The 16,974-nt window shown below is 39.0% G+C and overlaps 1 protein-coding gene across 2 annotated transcripts in view; it reads left to right on the top strand.

Annotated features, from left to right (window-relative positions):
* Nucleotides 1–16,974, top strand: part of STAG1 (stromal antigen 1) — a 306,806-nt gene that overhangs the window by 231,808 nt on the left and 58,024 nt on the right. For both annotated transcript variants that reach the window (XM_012000038.1, XM_012000037.1), the window contains exon 21: nt 14,568–14,648. In XM_012000038.1, coding sequence (XP_011855428.1) covers nt 14,568–14,648 — 81 coding nt within the window. The remainder of the gene's footprint in view (nt 1–14,567; nt 14,649–16,974) is intronic.

Genomic DNA, 16,974 nt, shown 5'->3' with positions numbered 1-16,974 from the left:
ATATATGTATATATGTATATATACATTATATATACAAATATATAGTATATTATAAATACAATGTGTGTGTTACATATGTTAATATGCATATGCAAAATGTATATTAGGTCAGGCATGGTGGCTCATACCTGTAATCCCAGCACTTGGGTAGACCAAGGTGGGTAGATCACTTGAGGTCAGGAGTTTGAGACCAGCCTGGCCTACATGGTAAAATCCTGTCTCTACTAAAACTACAAAAATTAGCCAGGTGTGGTGGCATGTCCCTGTAATCCCAGCTACTTAGGGGACTGAGGCACTTGAATCACTTGAACCCAAGAAACCCAAGAACAGGACCTTGCAGTGAGCCGAGATTGCGCCACTGGACTCCAGCCTGGGTAATAGAACGAGATTCGGTCAGAAAAAAAAAAAAAAATGCCACAACCACCTGAACCTTTAACAGTTTTTTTTCAGCCTAGGACCCAATGCAGAATAATACATTGCATTTAGTTGTTATTTTGTTTTTGTCTCCTTTAATCTGGAATTGTTTCTGAGCCTTTATGTTTCATGACATTTTGAAGAGTATAGACTAGTTATTTTACAGAATGTTCTTACTTGAGTTTTGCCTGATCTGCATGTTTAAATTTTAGTTTCACTTTCTTGGCAGGACTACTACATAAATGATATTTTGTCCTCAATGCATCACATCAGGAGGCATGTGATGTCAGTTTGTTCATTATTCATGTTATTAACTCTGATCACTGACTAAAGTGAGGTCTGCCAAGTTTCTCCTATGTAGTTACTAGTGTCCTTTTTAATTACTGAAGTGAGCTGTAGAAGTATTCTTTTTTTTTTTTTTTTTTTTTGAGACGGAGTCTCGCTCTGTCACCCAGGCTGGAGTGCAGTGGCCGGATCTCAGCTCACTGCAAGCTCCGCCTCCCGGGTTCACGCCATTCTCCTGCCTCAGCCTCCCGAGTAGCTGGGACTACAGGCGCCCGCCACCTTGCCCGGCTAGTTTTTTGTATTTTTTAGTAGAGACGGGGTTTCACCGTGTTAGCCAGGACGGTCTTGATCTTGTGACCTCGTGATCCGCCCGTCTCGGCCTCCCAAAGTGCTGGGATTACAGGCTTGAGCCACCGCGCCCGGCCGCTGTAGAAGTATTCTTTAAAACTATGTAATAATTCTGTTTCTTATCAGACTCTGACATAATAGTATCCATTTATGATCCTTGCCTGATTCAGTTATTACTCTCCTGGTCACAGAGTAGTGACTAAAATGATGATTTTCTAACTCTGTTGTTTATTTTGTATTTCTTAGTTGGCACTGTATGGTAAGGAAGAACTTTCCTTTCTCCTTTCATTTATTCATTCACTCATTCACTTTTTACAATTTTAAATTCCTTTAAGAAAAATTGGTATCACTGTAGACTCATGGATACCTGTTTTATTTGAGAAGTTTTAAATCAGTACTCTTGTTTTTTATTTTGGTTATCAAATTGTAGCAGATTTGGCCAGTGGGAATTCCTTTCAATCCAGTTCCTATGTACTTTAGAAAGGTCAGGCTTCGTGGCCCATGCCTGTAATCCCAGCTACTCAGGAGGCTGGTGTGATCTTTGCTCACTGCAACCTCCACCTCCCAGGTTCAAGTAATTCTCTGCCTCAGTCTCCCAAGTAGCTGGGATTACAGGTGCCCACCACCACGCCCAGCTAATTTTTGTGTTTTTAGTAGAGATGGGATTTCACCATCTTGGACAGGCTGGTCTTGAACTCCTGACCTTGTGATCCACCCGCCTTGGCCTCCCAAAGTGCTGGGATTACAGGCATGAGCCACCAAGCCTGACCTTTTTTGTGCTAATGAATTATTTTTAATCTGTGAAAAGTACTGTAAGTTACTGCAGTTCTGTAACAACAATAATCATTAGCTTGTGAAAAGCACGCATTTCAGAATTTATTGTAATATCTCTTATGCCCACTTTTGTAGGATAAAGTCAAGATATATTTAAATTATTTCTATTCTGTGACTTTGTTCCTATTTTCTGTTGGTATAGTTTTAAATTTAAATGTCATCTCAGATGACCTCTAAGAAAAATAATTTTTTTATTTTATTTTTTTCATGAAACCATTTGGAAGATGAAATATTAATTTTCTGGAAAAATACTAATTTTCTGCTTTATAGTTTCTACAACCCTCAGTAGATTCTAAAAATGGAAAACCAATCGAGCATTTATAGGTGTTTTTGTAAATAGTATTTGCTATAGAACAAAATTGTGTGACTACACCCATGAAAATGAAGTGTAATCATATATCACTAACTTTGGGCCTCTCAAGTCATCAGGATAGAAAACTTTTATTTTGCTCTTATTATTTACTAGGTACTATTTTAAACTCTCCCCTTGCCTGCCCAAGCTCGAGTGCAGTGATCTCAGCTCACCGCAACCTCCACCTCCTGGGTTCAAACAGTTCCCATGCTTCAGCCTCCCAGGTAGCTGGGATGACAGGCATATGCCACTGTGCCCAGCTAATTTTTGTATTTTCAAGAGATTCTCATGCCTCAGCCTCCCCAAATAGCTGGGATGACAGGCATGTGCACCGTGCCCAGCTAATTTTTGCATTTTTAGTAGAGATGAAATTTCACTATGTTGACAGGCTGGTCTCAAGCTCCTGACCTCAAGTGATCCACCCACCTTGGCCTCCCAAAGTGCTGGGATTACAGGAGGGAGCCACAAGGCTGGTGACTTTAAGTCTTTTACATTTAAGTCTTTTTAAGTTTTTACATTTGTTTCATTTTAAGTCTTTACATTTGTTTCAAAATATCATTTTCATTTTGTTGGTGATGAAACCAAAGATATTAAATAGCCTTAGGTCACATAGCTATGGCACACCACTCAAATCCAGGTTTTTAAATTTTTTTCATTGTCTCTTCCCATTTTCTGCTACTAATGTGTTGTTTATGATAGCTTGCACTGCTCTTCCACTTTACCCATGTCTTCTAATGTTGGCGTTATGGCAAACTTTTTATTTTAAAACAGAGTCTTGCTTTGTCGCCCAGGCTGGAGTGTAGTAGTGTGATCTCAGCTCACTGCAGGCAACCTCCACTTCCCAGGTTCAAGCAATTCTCCTGCCTCAGCTTCCCAAGTAGCTGGGATTACAGGAGCCTGCCACCACACCCAGATAATTTTTGTATTTTTGGTAGAGAGAAGGTTTCACCATGTTGGCCAGGCTGGTCTTGAACTCCTGACCTCAGGTCATCTGCCTGCCTTGGCCTCCCAAAGTTCTGGGATTCCAGGCGTGAGCCACCATGCTCGGCCAGCAAACTCTTATTTTTTGTATTTATTTATTTACTTTTTTTTTTTCTTAGACAAGGACTTGCCCTGTTGCACAGGTTGGAGGGCAGTGGCACAATCACAGTTCACCACATCCTCTACCTCCCAGGCCCTCAGCCTCCCAAGGAGCTGGGACCACAGGTCTAAGCCACCACACCCCAGCTCATTTTTTAAAAGACATATTTCATAGAGATGGGGTCTCACTGTGTTGCCCAGGCTGGTTTGGAACTCCTGGGCTCACATGGGATCCTCCCACCACTGCCAACCCAAATACTGGTATTACAGTCATGAGCCACAACACCTAGCTGTATTTATCTTTTTTCGGATATCTTTTTATGTGTTTTAGTGGCAATTATGGGGAGAGATTAGATGCCAGTATTTAATACATCATCATGAACTAGACATGAACACATTCTTCAGACTGAATGTAATGTAGGGGGTGAGTTTCAATGTGGTCACATTTTGGCTGGGCACAGTGACTCACAGCTGTAATCCTAGCATGTTGGGAGGCTAAGGCAGGTGGATGACTTCAGGCCAGGAGTTTGAGACCAGCCTGGGCAACATGGCAAAACCCCATCTATACTAAAAATACAAAAATTAGCTGAGCATAGTGGCATGCTCCTGTAATCCCAGCTACTCGGGAGACTGAGGTGGAAGAATCACTTGTACCTGGGAGGCAGAGTATGCGGTGAGCCGAGATCGTGCCTCTGCACTCCAGCCTGGGTGAGAGTGTCTCAAAGAAAAAAAAAAAAGTAGTCACATTTAAGCCAATAGCGGTTATTGGTTTTTGGATGGATTGTGACTTATTATTTATTTACTTTTATTTTAATTTGTGTTTTGGAGACGGAGTCTTGCGCTGTCACCCAGGCTGGAGAGTAGTGGTGCGATCTTGGCTCACTGCAACCTCTGCCTCCAGGTTCAACCAATTCTCCTGCCTCTGCCTCCCGAGTAGCTGGGACTACAGTGCCCTCTACCATGGCCAGCCAATTTTTATATTTTTAGTAGAAACAGGGTTTCACCATGTTGGCCAGGCTGGTCTCAAACTCCTGACCTCAGGTGATCCACCTACCTCAGCCTCCCAAAGTGCTGGGATTACAGGTGTGAGGCACTATGCCTGGCTTGTGACTTATTATTTATGTTTTTTTTATGTTGATAGAGTAATGCTTTTCTTAGAAGACTACACACTTATTTCCATGACTGAGCTTATAAATTATTTTAGTTACGTACTTCTGATTATTCCTTGGTCATACTGTATCAAAACCTTTTAGTATTCTTCTATCCATTTTTTATCTGTCTAGACTCCTAAGTCAAAAAGACACGAATCTAGGTTAATGCCTCCCTTTTCTTCATCAGCACACACACTTTACATTCTACTTGCTGTTTACCTTGTCATTATTCACCAAAAAATGCATTTGGGTGCCAAGTCCTGAGGATATAATGGTGTGCTACAAGCAATCCTTAATCTCATGAGGCTCTTGGTTGTTTTTTATAAATTCTACCCTCTGAATATCTTCTTGCCATACTCTTTTAGCCCTACTACCATATCCTTAGTTTAAGCCCTTACAGGTTGGTGCAAAAGTAATTGCGGTTTTTGCCATTACTTTTAATGGCAAAAAAAACGCAATTACTTTTGCACCAACCTAGTACTTTCTTTTGAGGTTCACATCAGAACCTTTCTGTTTTAGTAACCTCAGTTTCACCCTCTCTCCATTCTAGGTTCTGTTATAGTAATTCTCAACTATGTGTATGCATGAGAAACTCTGATAATGTTTTTTAAAAAATACCTGACCACTCTCAAATACTGTTGTATGCATGGATTACTTTGCCAACTCTCTATCAAAATTGAAAGTGGATATACCGTTCTCTGAGGATTTGTGGTTCCAGGAATTTAGATTATAAATATATACTTGGATGTGTGTACAAAGGCATAGGTGGAAATATGTTCATTGTAGCATTTATGAATATTTAAAATTTAAAACATTCTACATGTTCATATACAGAGAACCAGTTAAATACAGCAGGATAAAGGATGATGAGAAGATTTATATATACATACATTTAGTTGAAACTTATTTTCAGATGTTTCATAAGAAACTATTGACAGTGGCTTTCTCAGTGGAAAACTAGAGATCTTTAGTGGGGAAGAAAGTTAATTTGAATCGTACACCAGTTATACTGTTGGATATTTTACCATGCACATCTAATGCTTTTTATTTATTTATTTTTTTTGAGATAGAGTCTTGCTCTGTCGCCCAGGCTGGAGTGCAGTGGCACGATCTCGGCTCACTGCAACCTCCGGCTCCTGGGTTCAAGCGATCTACTGCCTCAGCCTCCCATCTAATACTTTTTAAATTAAAATACAATCCAGGCACAGTGACTCGTGCTTGTAATCCCAACACTTTGGGAGGCTGAGGTTAGCAGATCACCTGAGGTCAGGAGTTTGAGACCAGCTTGTCCAACATGATGAAACTCTGTCTCTACTAAAAATACAAAAAATTGCTCAGCATGGTGGCATACACCTGTAATCCCAGATACTTGAGAGGCTGAGGCATGAGAATGGCTTGAACCCGGGAGGTAGAGGTTGCGGTGAGCCAAGATCGCACCACTGCACTCCAGTCTAGGTGACAGAGTGAGACTCTGTCTCAAAATAAAAAACAATTATTTAGCAATGAACAATTGAAAAGTGAAATATTATGAAATGTATAGATGTATTATTTACAATAGCGCCAAAAATATGAAACATTCAGGTATAAATCTAACAAAGTATGTGCAAGATATGTATGCTGAAAAGTATAAAACATTAATGAAAGAGGCCGGGCGCGGTGGCTTACACCTGTAATCCCAGCACTTTGGGAGACTGAGGCATGCGGACCACCTGAGGTTAGGAGTTTGAGACCAGCCTGGCCAATATGGCAAAATGCTATCTCTACTAAAAATACAAAATTAGCTGGGCATGATGGCACATGCCTATAATCCCAGCTACTCGGGAGGCTGAGACAGGAGAATTGCTCGAACCCGGAAGGCCGAGATTGCAGTGATCTGAGATTGCGCAACTGCGCTCCAGCCTGGGCAACAAGAGCAAAACTCCCTCTCTCAAAAAAAAAAGAGAGATTGCAAAAAGAGAATATAATCTCTACACCACACTGTTGACATACGATTTTTCTTTTTACTCTTCCTTGTTTCCGATATTTGGAATTTATATGTAAGCTTGACAATACAATTTCAGAGTCTTGAGTTGCCAAGAATTAATGTGCATTAGCCTGCTTCGTAATCCATTCTTTGGGAAATGGATTCTTTGGGAAATCTTTTAATTCTTTAATCACGGAAGTTAACCTTTTATTGCATGAATTTTTTACTTGAGTTTTTCATGCTTCTAATTATATATGTTTTTTAACTTAGGATCTAGTATCCTGCTAATAATACAGTACATTGATTGGATAATCCCCCATTTCCTAGAATTTATGAATCTTCTCTCTTTACTGAATTGTTTGCTACTTTGTATCACTGAGGATTTGCATCAGTGTTTGTGTATTTCTTAACATTTCCTTAAAAATGTTACAGTGAATTTTACTCTGCCGTATTATTTTGAATTGTTGTACAGCAAAATTGACTAATTTTTCTATTTATGTACAGTCTTATGAATTTTAATGTGTTTAGATTTTTGTAGTCATCAAGATACAGAACAGTTTCACCATCCCAGAAGACTTCTTCATACCATCCTTTTGGTCATATGCTCACCCTAGCCAAAACTCATGGACATCAGTGATTATTTTTCATTATGATAGTTTCATCTTTCTAAGATTTCCAAATAAATGAAATCATACAACATGTAACTGTTTAGAGCATAATGTCTTTCACTGAGTATAGTGTCTTCCCGGAATTAATGTTTTTGAAATTAATTAAGGTTGTGTGTCAAAGTTGGTTCCTTTTTACTGCTGAATAATATTCCACTGTGTGGATACTTCAGTTTGCTTTATCCATCTGGCCACTGAAGGATATTGAGTTGTGTCCAGCATTTGCCTGTCACAACTAAGTCTGTCATGAACATTTGTATGCAAATTTTTGTCTGAATTGATAAGTACTCATTTCTATTAAGTAAATCCCGGAGTAAAATTGCTAGGTTTTATGGTAATTATATATTTATTAGAAACTGTCAAACCGTTTTCCAGAGTGGCTGTACCATTCTGCATTCCTGCCAACAATGTATGAGCTTCAGTTATTGTGTATCATCATTGGTACTTGATAATTTTTACTTTAGCCATCCTTCTAAGTATATAGTGGTATCTTATCATGCTTTTAACATATTTTTCCTTTTTTCCTCTTTTTTTTTTTTTTTTTTGAGACAGAGTCTCATTCTGTGGCCTAGGCTGGAGTGTGGTGGCACGATCTGGGATTACAGACACCTTCTACCACAGCCAGCTAATTTTTGGTATTTTTAGTAGAAACGGGATTTGCCACATTACCCTGTCTGGTCTTGAACTCCTGGGCTCAAGCTGTCTGCCCACCTTGGCCTCCCAAAGTGCAGGGATTACAGGCATGAACCACCACACCTGGCCTAACATATATTTTTCCTCATACTAAAGATGTTGAGGCTGGATGCACTGTCCCACGCCTATAATCCCAGCACTTTGGGAGGTCGAGACAGGAGGATCGTTTGAGCCCAGGAGTTTGAGATCAGCCTGGCCAACATGATGAAACCCCGTCTCTACTAAAAATACAAAAATTAGCTGGTCATGCTAGCACACATCTGTAATCCTAGCTACTCAGAAAGCTGAGGCATGAGAATTCCCTGAACCTGGGAGGGGGAGGTTGCAGTGAACCGAGATCATGCCACTGTATGTACTCCAGCCTGGGCAACAGAGTGAGACTTTGTCTGAAAAAAACAACAACAAAAAAAGGTGTTCTTTCATGTGTTTATTTATTTGCCAGCCTTATATCCTCTTTGGGAAAACCATATTGATTATTTGCATCTAAATGCTCATTTTGAAGAGGATGTTAATTGTCACTCTTATGAACCCAGTCTAAAAATGATAGACCAATACTGGCTGTCAGACACAATTAAGTTTAGTTCACTCTTTTATCATGCACCTGTCCACTAAAAAGTTTGAGCCTCCTTCTATTTAAGGTCTCTTGCCAACAGAAAAATAGAAGAGCCCAGATTTTCCACTGTCATTACATGGATTTTTTAGGATTTTAAACATATCCTATAGGTGTGGATAATATGCATGTATACACACACACATATATGCATAATTATTTTCCTGTTATTCTCTAGTCTTAATTCAGAGTTTATTCCATTTAAACTCAGTTTTCTAAACTTAAACATTCCAGAAACTTTACATTAATAATAAAATTAATCTTGAAGATGTGCAATATCTGTCATTAGCCACAAGCTGAATGATTCTCACTGATTCAGCCAGCTAGTCAGAGATACGAAGGTATAGTTCTTTTAAAGAACTATTAAGGGGCTAATAATTTTTTTTGATTAAAGTAGTGCTGGCTGCTATAATCAATTAATTTCAAAATCTCAGTGGCTTAACACATAGGGATTTATTTCTCATACCCATAACCATAAAGTATCATTAGGGGAAGTAGGGTGTTATTGCTCTCCCCAGTCATTCAGGGACCAAAGTTTTCCTGGAGTGTTGGTGTCCTGGCAGACAGAAGATAGAAAAGGCACTCCTGCTTGTTAATTTACCTAGAAATGTACAATACATGTTAGTGTTTCCTCCCAGGAACAGCATTTCCTCATGGAAACAGGAGGATGGAGAAGGTGGGTTGGAAGAAATTATTAGTCATCAGACAAATAATGACTTGCTGTCATTTGATGATCCTCTCCAGGCTCAGAGCAATGTTAATCAAAGGCAGAAGGGGTATGGTACTCAAGGTTGCAACAGTGGCTTTTGCCTTTTGCAATTTTTTATTCCTTGTTTCTTGTTTCATTTGTCCTCCAGAAGGACAAAGTTACTGAATAATGATTTCTGAACAAGTTAGGATAACATTGCTGGTGTGGAGGATAAAATATCAAAATGACTAAGAGTGAAGCTTGATAGGAGAAGTTCTGAATTTTCTTTTGGTGTCGATAAGCTATATTGTTATGGAATTATGTCTGTGAGAAAGCAGAATGTTTCCCAGTCAATGAGAGCAAGCTTTTTATTTTAAGGTAATGCAGTGGAGTCCCTTTAAAAGTAAATTTAAAAGGAATACCAATGTGTGAAACAGATTAGAATGGGAATTCTCTATTTGTAACAGGTAATGGGATGACCAAATGTCTCTGTTCCCTCATAACCCCTGACAAGAAACTTCTTTAAAACTATGAAACAGCCTGAAATATTTCTAGTGTAGGATAATAGAAAAGTAGAAGGAAAGGAAGTGATATTTATAATGAGTAGGACAATGACATAACCAAAATAAAGCAATTCTTCTTCAACATTACTTTTTTCCAGCTTAATTTCTCATTGATTACTATTAATTTATGTATCACTCTTCTAGTAATTTAACAAATACGGTTTCAAATTCAAGGGAATTTTTAAAATCTTGTCTTTCTTTTCCATTCAGACCTCATTATTATTGTACTTAATATTATAATTTAGAATTTACCTTAAGGTATCTCAGGACCATTGAACATCTTCTAGTGTAGTAGGGTGATTTGTTTAGCACTAATGTTTATAACTTGACAGTGTTCCAATAGTCTATTTTCTGCATTCTGACATGAGTCAGTCATTTAATTATGTTTAATAAAATCCTGCCATGATCTCATTAATGTTGCACCAAAGGCAGCACCACTTATACCTCTAAATTCCTCTAATTCTTTTTTCTTTCCTTTTTTGTTTTCTTTTTCTTTGCTTTTTTTTTTTTTTTTTAAAGTCAGGCTCTGTCGCCCAGGCTGGAGTGCATTGGTGTGATCTTGACTCATACAACCTCTGCCTCCCAGGTTCAAATCATTCTCCTGCCTCAGCCTCCCCAGTAACCAGGAATACAGGCATGTGCCACCATGCTTGGCTAATTTTTTGTATTTTTAGTAGAGACAGGGTTTTGCCATGTTGACCAGGCTGGTCTATAACTCCTGACCTCAGGTGATCCACCCACCTTGGCCTCCCAAAGTTCTGGGATTACAGGCATGAGCCACTGCACCCAGGACCAGTTATTCCTCATACCTCCAATTCTTAAGAGTTATTGTCAGTCTCAAGTAGGCACATTGGAAGTATCTTTTGCTTGAGTGATCTGAAACCTTAAAATTTATTATTTTTTTTCTTTTTTAGACAGAGTCTCACTCTGTCACCCAGGCTGGAGTACAGTGGCATGATCTCGACTCACTGCAACCTTCGCCTCCTGGGTTAAAGTGATTCTCACGTCTCAGCCTCAAAGTAGCTTGGACTACAGGTGTGTACCACCACGCCCGGTAATTTTTTGTATTTTTAATAGAGACGGGGTTTCACCATGTTGGCCAGGCTGGTGTGGAACTCCTGACCTTAGGTGATCCACCTGCCTTGGCCTCCCAAAATGCTGGGATTACAGACATGAACCACTGCGCCTGGCCTGAAACCTGAAAATTTTAAAGTAAAATCAGCTAGGCCGGGCATGGTGGCTCACACCTGTAATCCCACTTTGGGAGGCTGAGGTGGGCGGATCACAAGCTCAGGAGTTCGAGACCAGCCTAGTCAACATAGTGAAACCCCATCTGTACTGAAAATACAAAAATTAGCCCGGTATGGTGGCAAGCGCCTGTAGTCCCAGCTACTCAGGTGGCTGAGGCAGGAGAATCCCATGAACCCGGGAGGAGGAGGTTGCAGTGAGCCAAGACATTGAGCCAAGACATGAGCTAGAGTCATTGCACTCTAGCCTGGGTGACAGAGTGAGATTCTATCTCAAAAAAAAAAAAAAAAGTAAAATCAGCTGTAACTCACAACTAGTTCCTGCAGCATTCTACTTATTGATTTCCCTTTTAACTTATTATCTACATATGTTTACCTTTATGGTTTGTAGTTTATCAAGTGGAGAAGATAATAGTGACACTAGATAAATTTACTGATTAAATAATGGAATACTGGCTGGGCGCGGTGGCTCACACCTGTAATCCCAGCACTTTGGGAGGTCGAGGCAGGTGGATCACCTGAGGTCAGGAGTTAGAGACCAGCCTGACCAACATGGTGAACCCTGTCTCTACTAAAAATACAAAAATTAGCCGGGCGTGGTGGCACTTGCCTGTAATCCCAGCTGCTCAGGAGGCTGAGGCAGGAGAACCGTTTAACCCGCCACTGCACTCTAGCCTGGGGGACAGCAAGACTCGATCTCAAAAAATAAAATAAAATAAATGAATATCAATATTAAGTATGCTTTATTGCAAAAAGATACATCATTTATTCAAAAAATGTAGTAAACATTTTGTGTACAAAAATGCAATAAGAGACCTATCCAAAGCCTGGGCGACAGTGCAAGACTCCGTCTCAAAAAAAAAAAACTGAAAAGGTGCTCATCCTCGTTGTATTTAGAGAAATGTAAAATTAAAACCACTACTCATATGTAATAGAATTTCCAAACTTAAGTAATCTGATATCAAGTGTTGGTAGAAATGTGAAGACACAGCAACTGTCAATGACTAGTAGATACACTTTGGATAACAGTTTGGGAATATCTAATAACATTATACATACACATACTGTATGATCCAGAAGTCCTAGTCTTAGAGCGTCAGGAATAGGATTTTGTCTCTGTTTTCCAGAGAGACAGATAACAGAATTCAGGAAAGTAAGATTGATTAAAGATTACAATGTAAAAGAGAACTCCAATTTGGATAGGTTTTTTACTACATTTTTGTTTGAATACTTGATGTATCTTACTGCAATAAAGCATACTTAATATCGATATTCTCAAAATGCGGTCTGGGAACCCATGGGAGGTTTCCAGGAGAGGTCCATGAAGTCAAAACTATTTTTACAATAAGATCAAGATGTTATTTCCTTTTTTCACTCTCATTCTCTTGCAAGTGTACAGGTGGGGTATTGGTGTCATAGCAAGGAATATTCATGTTACCTATAAAGGTTATTAAACTGTACCTTCTTTTCCCAAACTACTTTGTGAGATTGGATTTTTTTCGTATACTTCAATGAAAACAATATATTGTAACATAATCCAAAACAGGAAAATTCAGTTGTTTTCTATTAAGACAGACCTTAAAGATTTGCAAAAATGTAAAACAGTGCTACTCTTATTAAATATTCTTTCCTTTAGAAAATTTATTTTGAGGCCGGGTGCAGTGGCTCACGCCTGTAATCCCAAAATTTTGGGAGGCCGAGGCAGGCAGATCACGAAGTCAGCAATTCGAGACCAGCCTGGCCAACATGGTGAAACCCTGTCTCTACTAAAAATACAAAAATTAGCCAGGCATGGTGGCGGGCGCCTGTAACCCCAGCTACTCGGGAACCTGAGCCAGGAGAATCGCTTGAACCCGGGAGGCGGAGGTTGCAGTGAGCCAAGAATGCACCATTGCACTCCAGCCTGGGAAACAAAGTGAGACTTCATCTCAAAAAAAAAAATTATTTTGTTCTGGGGCCGGGTGCGGTGGCTCACGCCTGTGGTCCCTAGCACTTTGGGAGGCAGAGGTGGGAGGATCACCTGATCTCAGAAGTTCGAGACCAGCCTGGGCAACATGGCAAAACCCCATCTCTACTAAAATACAAAAAAATTAGTCGGGCGTGCGGCTGTAGTCCTAGCTGCTCGGGAGGCTGAGGTAGGAGAATTGTTTGAACCCGGGAGATGGAGTTTGCAGTGAGCCGAGATCATGCCACTGCACTCCAGCCTGGGCGACAGAGCAAGACTCTGTCTCAAAAAAAAAAAAAAAGAAAAGAAAAGAAAAGAAAATTTATTGATAATCGGGTACCATGGCTCAGACCTGTAGTCCTAGCAGTATGGGACACCAAGGCAGGTGGATTGCTTGAGTCTGGGAGTTCGAGACCAGCCTGTGCATCATGGCGAAACCCCGCCTCTAATCAAAATACAAAAGTTAACCAGACATGATGGTGCATGCCTGTAGTCCCAGCTACTTGGGAGGCTGAAGTGGGAGGGCCACCTGAGCCGGCGAGGCTGAGGCCACAGTGGCCGTGATCACACCACTGCACTCTAGCCTGAGTGACAAAGTGAGACCCTGTCTCAAAAAAAAAAAGAAAAAGTTTATTTCTTTTCAGAAAGTTTTATTATTTGTTATGTAATAAATTTTTTAAGTGAATTAAGTATTTTATAAACATTTCTTAGTTTTAGTTTCTAATACAATAGTTTTGAGAGATATAACCCACATAAGGAAAAACTCTTTTGGACTCTTAGTAACTTTTAAGAGTACAAACAGATCCTGAGAACTAAAAACTCTGAAAACCTCTGCCCTAGAAAAATGCATGCAGAGTGCACCAAGAGACATGTATAAGCATGTTCATCGCAATATGATCCATAATGGCCTAAAACTCAAAGCAGTGTAAAAGTTTATCAATGATAGATGAATAGGCAGTATTCTAAATATTACACAGAACTAAAAACTAATGAACTCTAGGTATGTGCAACATCAATAAATCTGAAACGTAAGTGTTAAATGAAAAAGACTCAAAGTAATACATATTGTATGATTACATTTATGTATTGTTCAATGATATGCATAAAAATCTTTAGGAATGCAGACTTAGGTAATTAAAATATGCCAATTCCCAAATAATCCATAATAACTGTTGCCCTTGGGAGAAAAAAGATGCTATATTGGGAGGAGATGCTAGCAATGTTTTATTTCCTGATGTGGGTGGTAGTTACATAGGTATTTTTTGCTTTATATTCATTAAGCTTTATACTCATAAGTGTACTTTTTGATGTGACTATTTTCACATTAAAGTTCTTTAAAACAAGTAGAAATTTTCTTATAAAATGTGGGTAAATACTTTAGATTCAGTTATTTCAACTATAAAATTTGGATAAAAATAATTTCATCAGTCTCCTTTTAAAAATTTGACTAAGCAAAATATTCATGACACTACATTTTTGTTTAAACATAGTGCTATTTCAATCTATATTTATTCCCATATGTTGTGTCTTTATTCTCCAGATTGATATATTGGTTTGTCCTTTTTAACCAAATATTTTATACATTCTCATTAATTATACAAAAATTTGTACTTGAAGCTATACTATCAAATAACAACTGTGATAAATATTATCTTAGCACAGTGCAAACAGATTATCTCATTTTTTTTTGAATTTTTCATTAAAAAAAATTTTTTTTCATTTGATACAGATAGTCGTGCAAGCACTGCAGTGTTCCCATTACTCGATTCTTTGGCAGTTGGTGAAAATTACTGATGGTTCTCCTTCCAAAGTAAGTAAGAGTTTCTGTAGGCAGAAGGGTTATTACTGAAATAATAACTTTGCTTAACTATTTAATAATTTACTATTATCTGTTATTGTATAATATAAATTATTGTAATATTTAATAAAATATATGATTATTACCAGTTCTTGGTTTATCTTATGAGTAAGTATACATTTACCTCTTTGGGAAGAGCCAGAATCTTCAAGCAAAAGACACATAGTTATGTGTGTGTATATATATGTACACACGCACACAGATTAAAACTTCTTATATAAAATCACTGTAGTAGACACAAGAGCTCTGATAGGTAACATGCTATTAAAAAGAATAACATTGAGGCCGTGCATGGTGGCTCACGCCTATAATCCCAGCACTTTGGGAGGCCAAGGCAGGCAGATCACTTGAGGTCAGGGGTTCAGGAACAGTCTGGCCAACATGGTGAAACTCCGTCTCTACTAAGAATACAAAAATTAGCTGGGCATGGTGGTACCCATCTGTAGTCCCAGCTACTCAGGAGGCTGAGGCAGGAGAATCACTTGAACCCAGGAGGTAGAGGTTGCAGTGAGCTCAGATCACACCACTGCCCTCCAGCCTGAGTGACAGAGTGAGAGACTCTGTCTCAAAAAAAAAAAAACAAACAAACAAACATTAGCCGGATGTGGTGTTGGGCACCTGTAATCCCAGCTACTGAGGAGGCTGAGGCAGGAGAATCGCTTGAACCCAGGAGGCAGAGGTTGCAGTGAGCCAAGATCATGCCATTGCACTCCAGCCTGGGCAACAAGAACAAAACTCCATCTCACAAAAAAAAAAGAATAACATCATTGAAAGGTAATAGTATGTAGCTTTTGATTCTGGCAGTATGATACCTAGAGACACAAAGTGAACAACTCTTTTGAAGTTAAAAACAACTTAAAATGTTGGGTAAATTTTTTTTTATTTTAATGTATCCATGACCATGCAAAACAGAAAGAAAAATGGGGGCTAGGGATTAAATGAAAAGTAAGATCAAGAAAGCCAAAAAGAGCACTGAAAACTGCTTTACCTTGAGGATCGTTTCTAATGTACAGTCCAAGGTCCGTCCAGGATAGAATGTCTCATAGGTGGCCACATCTCTCAGATTATTTTGGAATCCTAACGAGCTACTCTCAGCACAGTGGTGAACTAGAAATAAACCCACTCCAGTTTCCTTCAGGGGCTGGGGGATTATAAGGAAAAGAGTCTGTCTTAAAATGTATCATTGATTAAAATGGGGAAAAATAAATCTCCCATGAAAATTTATAACTATGACTTAGCTTTTGCGTAGGTTTTCACCTGAATTCATACTATTTTGATGGTAAAAAAGAAAGAAAAAAAGTTGAGATTTTGATTAAGTGTTCTATAATGGTGATATCCCCAACCACCTAACAAAATCAAATCCAAGTCTCTTCTGAAGGAACTTGCCTTAAAGAATTTTCCACAAGTAAAATCTTAAGCAAAGTGAGCTCACAGCAAAAATATCACTTGTGAAAACAACCATGAAGAGAATCAGACAAAAAATACTTCACATTGGAATTATCTGACACAAGTATAAGATAAATGTTTCAGTTATTTCATGTGCTGAGAGGCCTGAATGTAAGAAGCAAACATTTGATAAAGAATCAAATAAAGATATTAGTATGTTTGTATATCTTCCTCTTAAGAAAACAAGCTGTTTAAACAGTAAAGATGATTAATGCATTTGCATATAGAACCAACAGCTTGATATGGAGTGTTATTTTTTCAGAGTAAGAATTTTTTTCTTTTCTGAGTAATAATTTGAGGATCTCTGCATTTAGAAAGTAGTAGGATTTTTAAATTCTTTCTAATTAGAAGAATGGTAATATATGGGTTAGCCTCTTGGTTTTTCTCTTTTATTAGTAATTTCAGTCTTAAAAAGCAAAAATAACAGTTAACCTTTTATTAGTAATGAAAGCCACTTTAAAACTGTTACAGCCAGGCACGGTGGCTCGCGCCTCTAATCCCAGCACTTTGGGATGCCAAGGCGGGCAGATCACAAGGTCAGGAGATCGAGACCAGCCTGGCCAATATGGTGAAACCCTGTCTCTACTAAAAATACAAAAATTAGTTGGGTGTGGTGGCGGGCGCCTGTAGTCCCAGCTACTCAGGAGGCTGAGGCAGGAGAATCACTTGAACCCAGGAGGCGGAGGTTGCAGTGAACCAAGATCATGTCACTGTACTCCAGCCTGGGCGATAGAGCAAGACTGTCCAAAAAAAAAGGCCAGGCGTGGTGGCTCACACCTATAATCCCAGCACTTTGGGAGGCCGAGGCAGGCAGATCACGAGGTCAGGAGAT

The sequence above is a fragment of the Mandrillus leucophaeus genome, unplaced genomic scaffold (genome assembly GCF_000951045.1).
Source record: "Mandrillus leucophaeus isolate KB7577 unplaced genomic scaffold, Mleu.le_1.0 Scaffold612, whole genome shotgun sequence".
Lineage (NCBI taxonomy): Eukaryota > Metazoa > Chordata > Mammalia > Primates > Cercopithecidae > Mandrillus > Mandrillus leucophaeus.
This window is presented reverse-complemented; position numbering and strand designations above follow the sequence as displayed.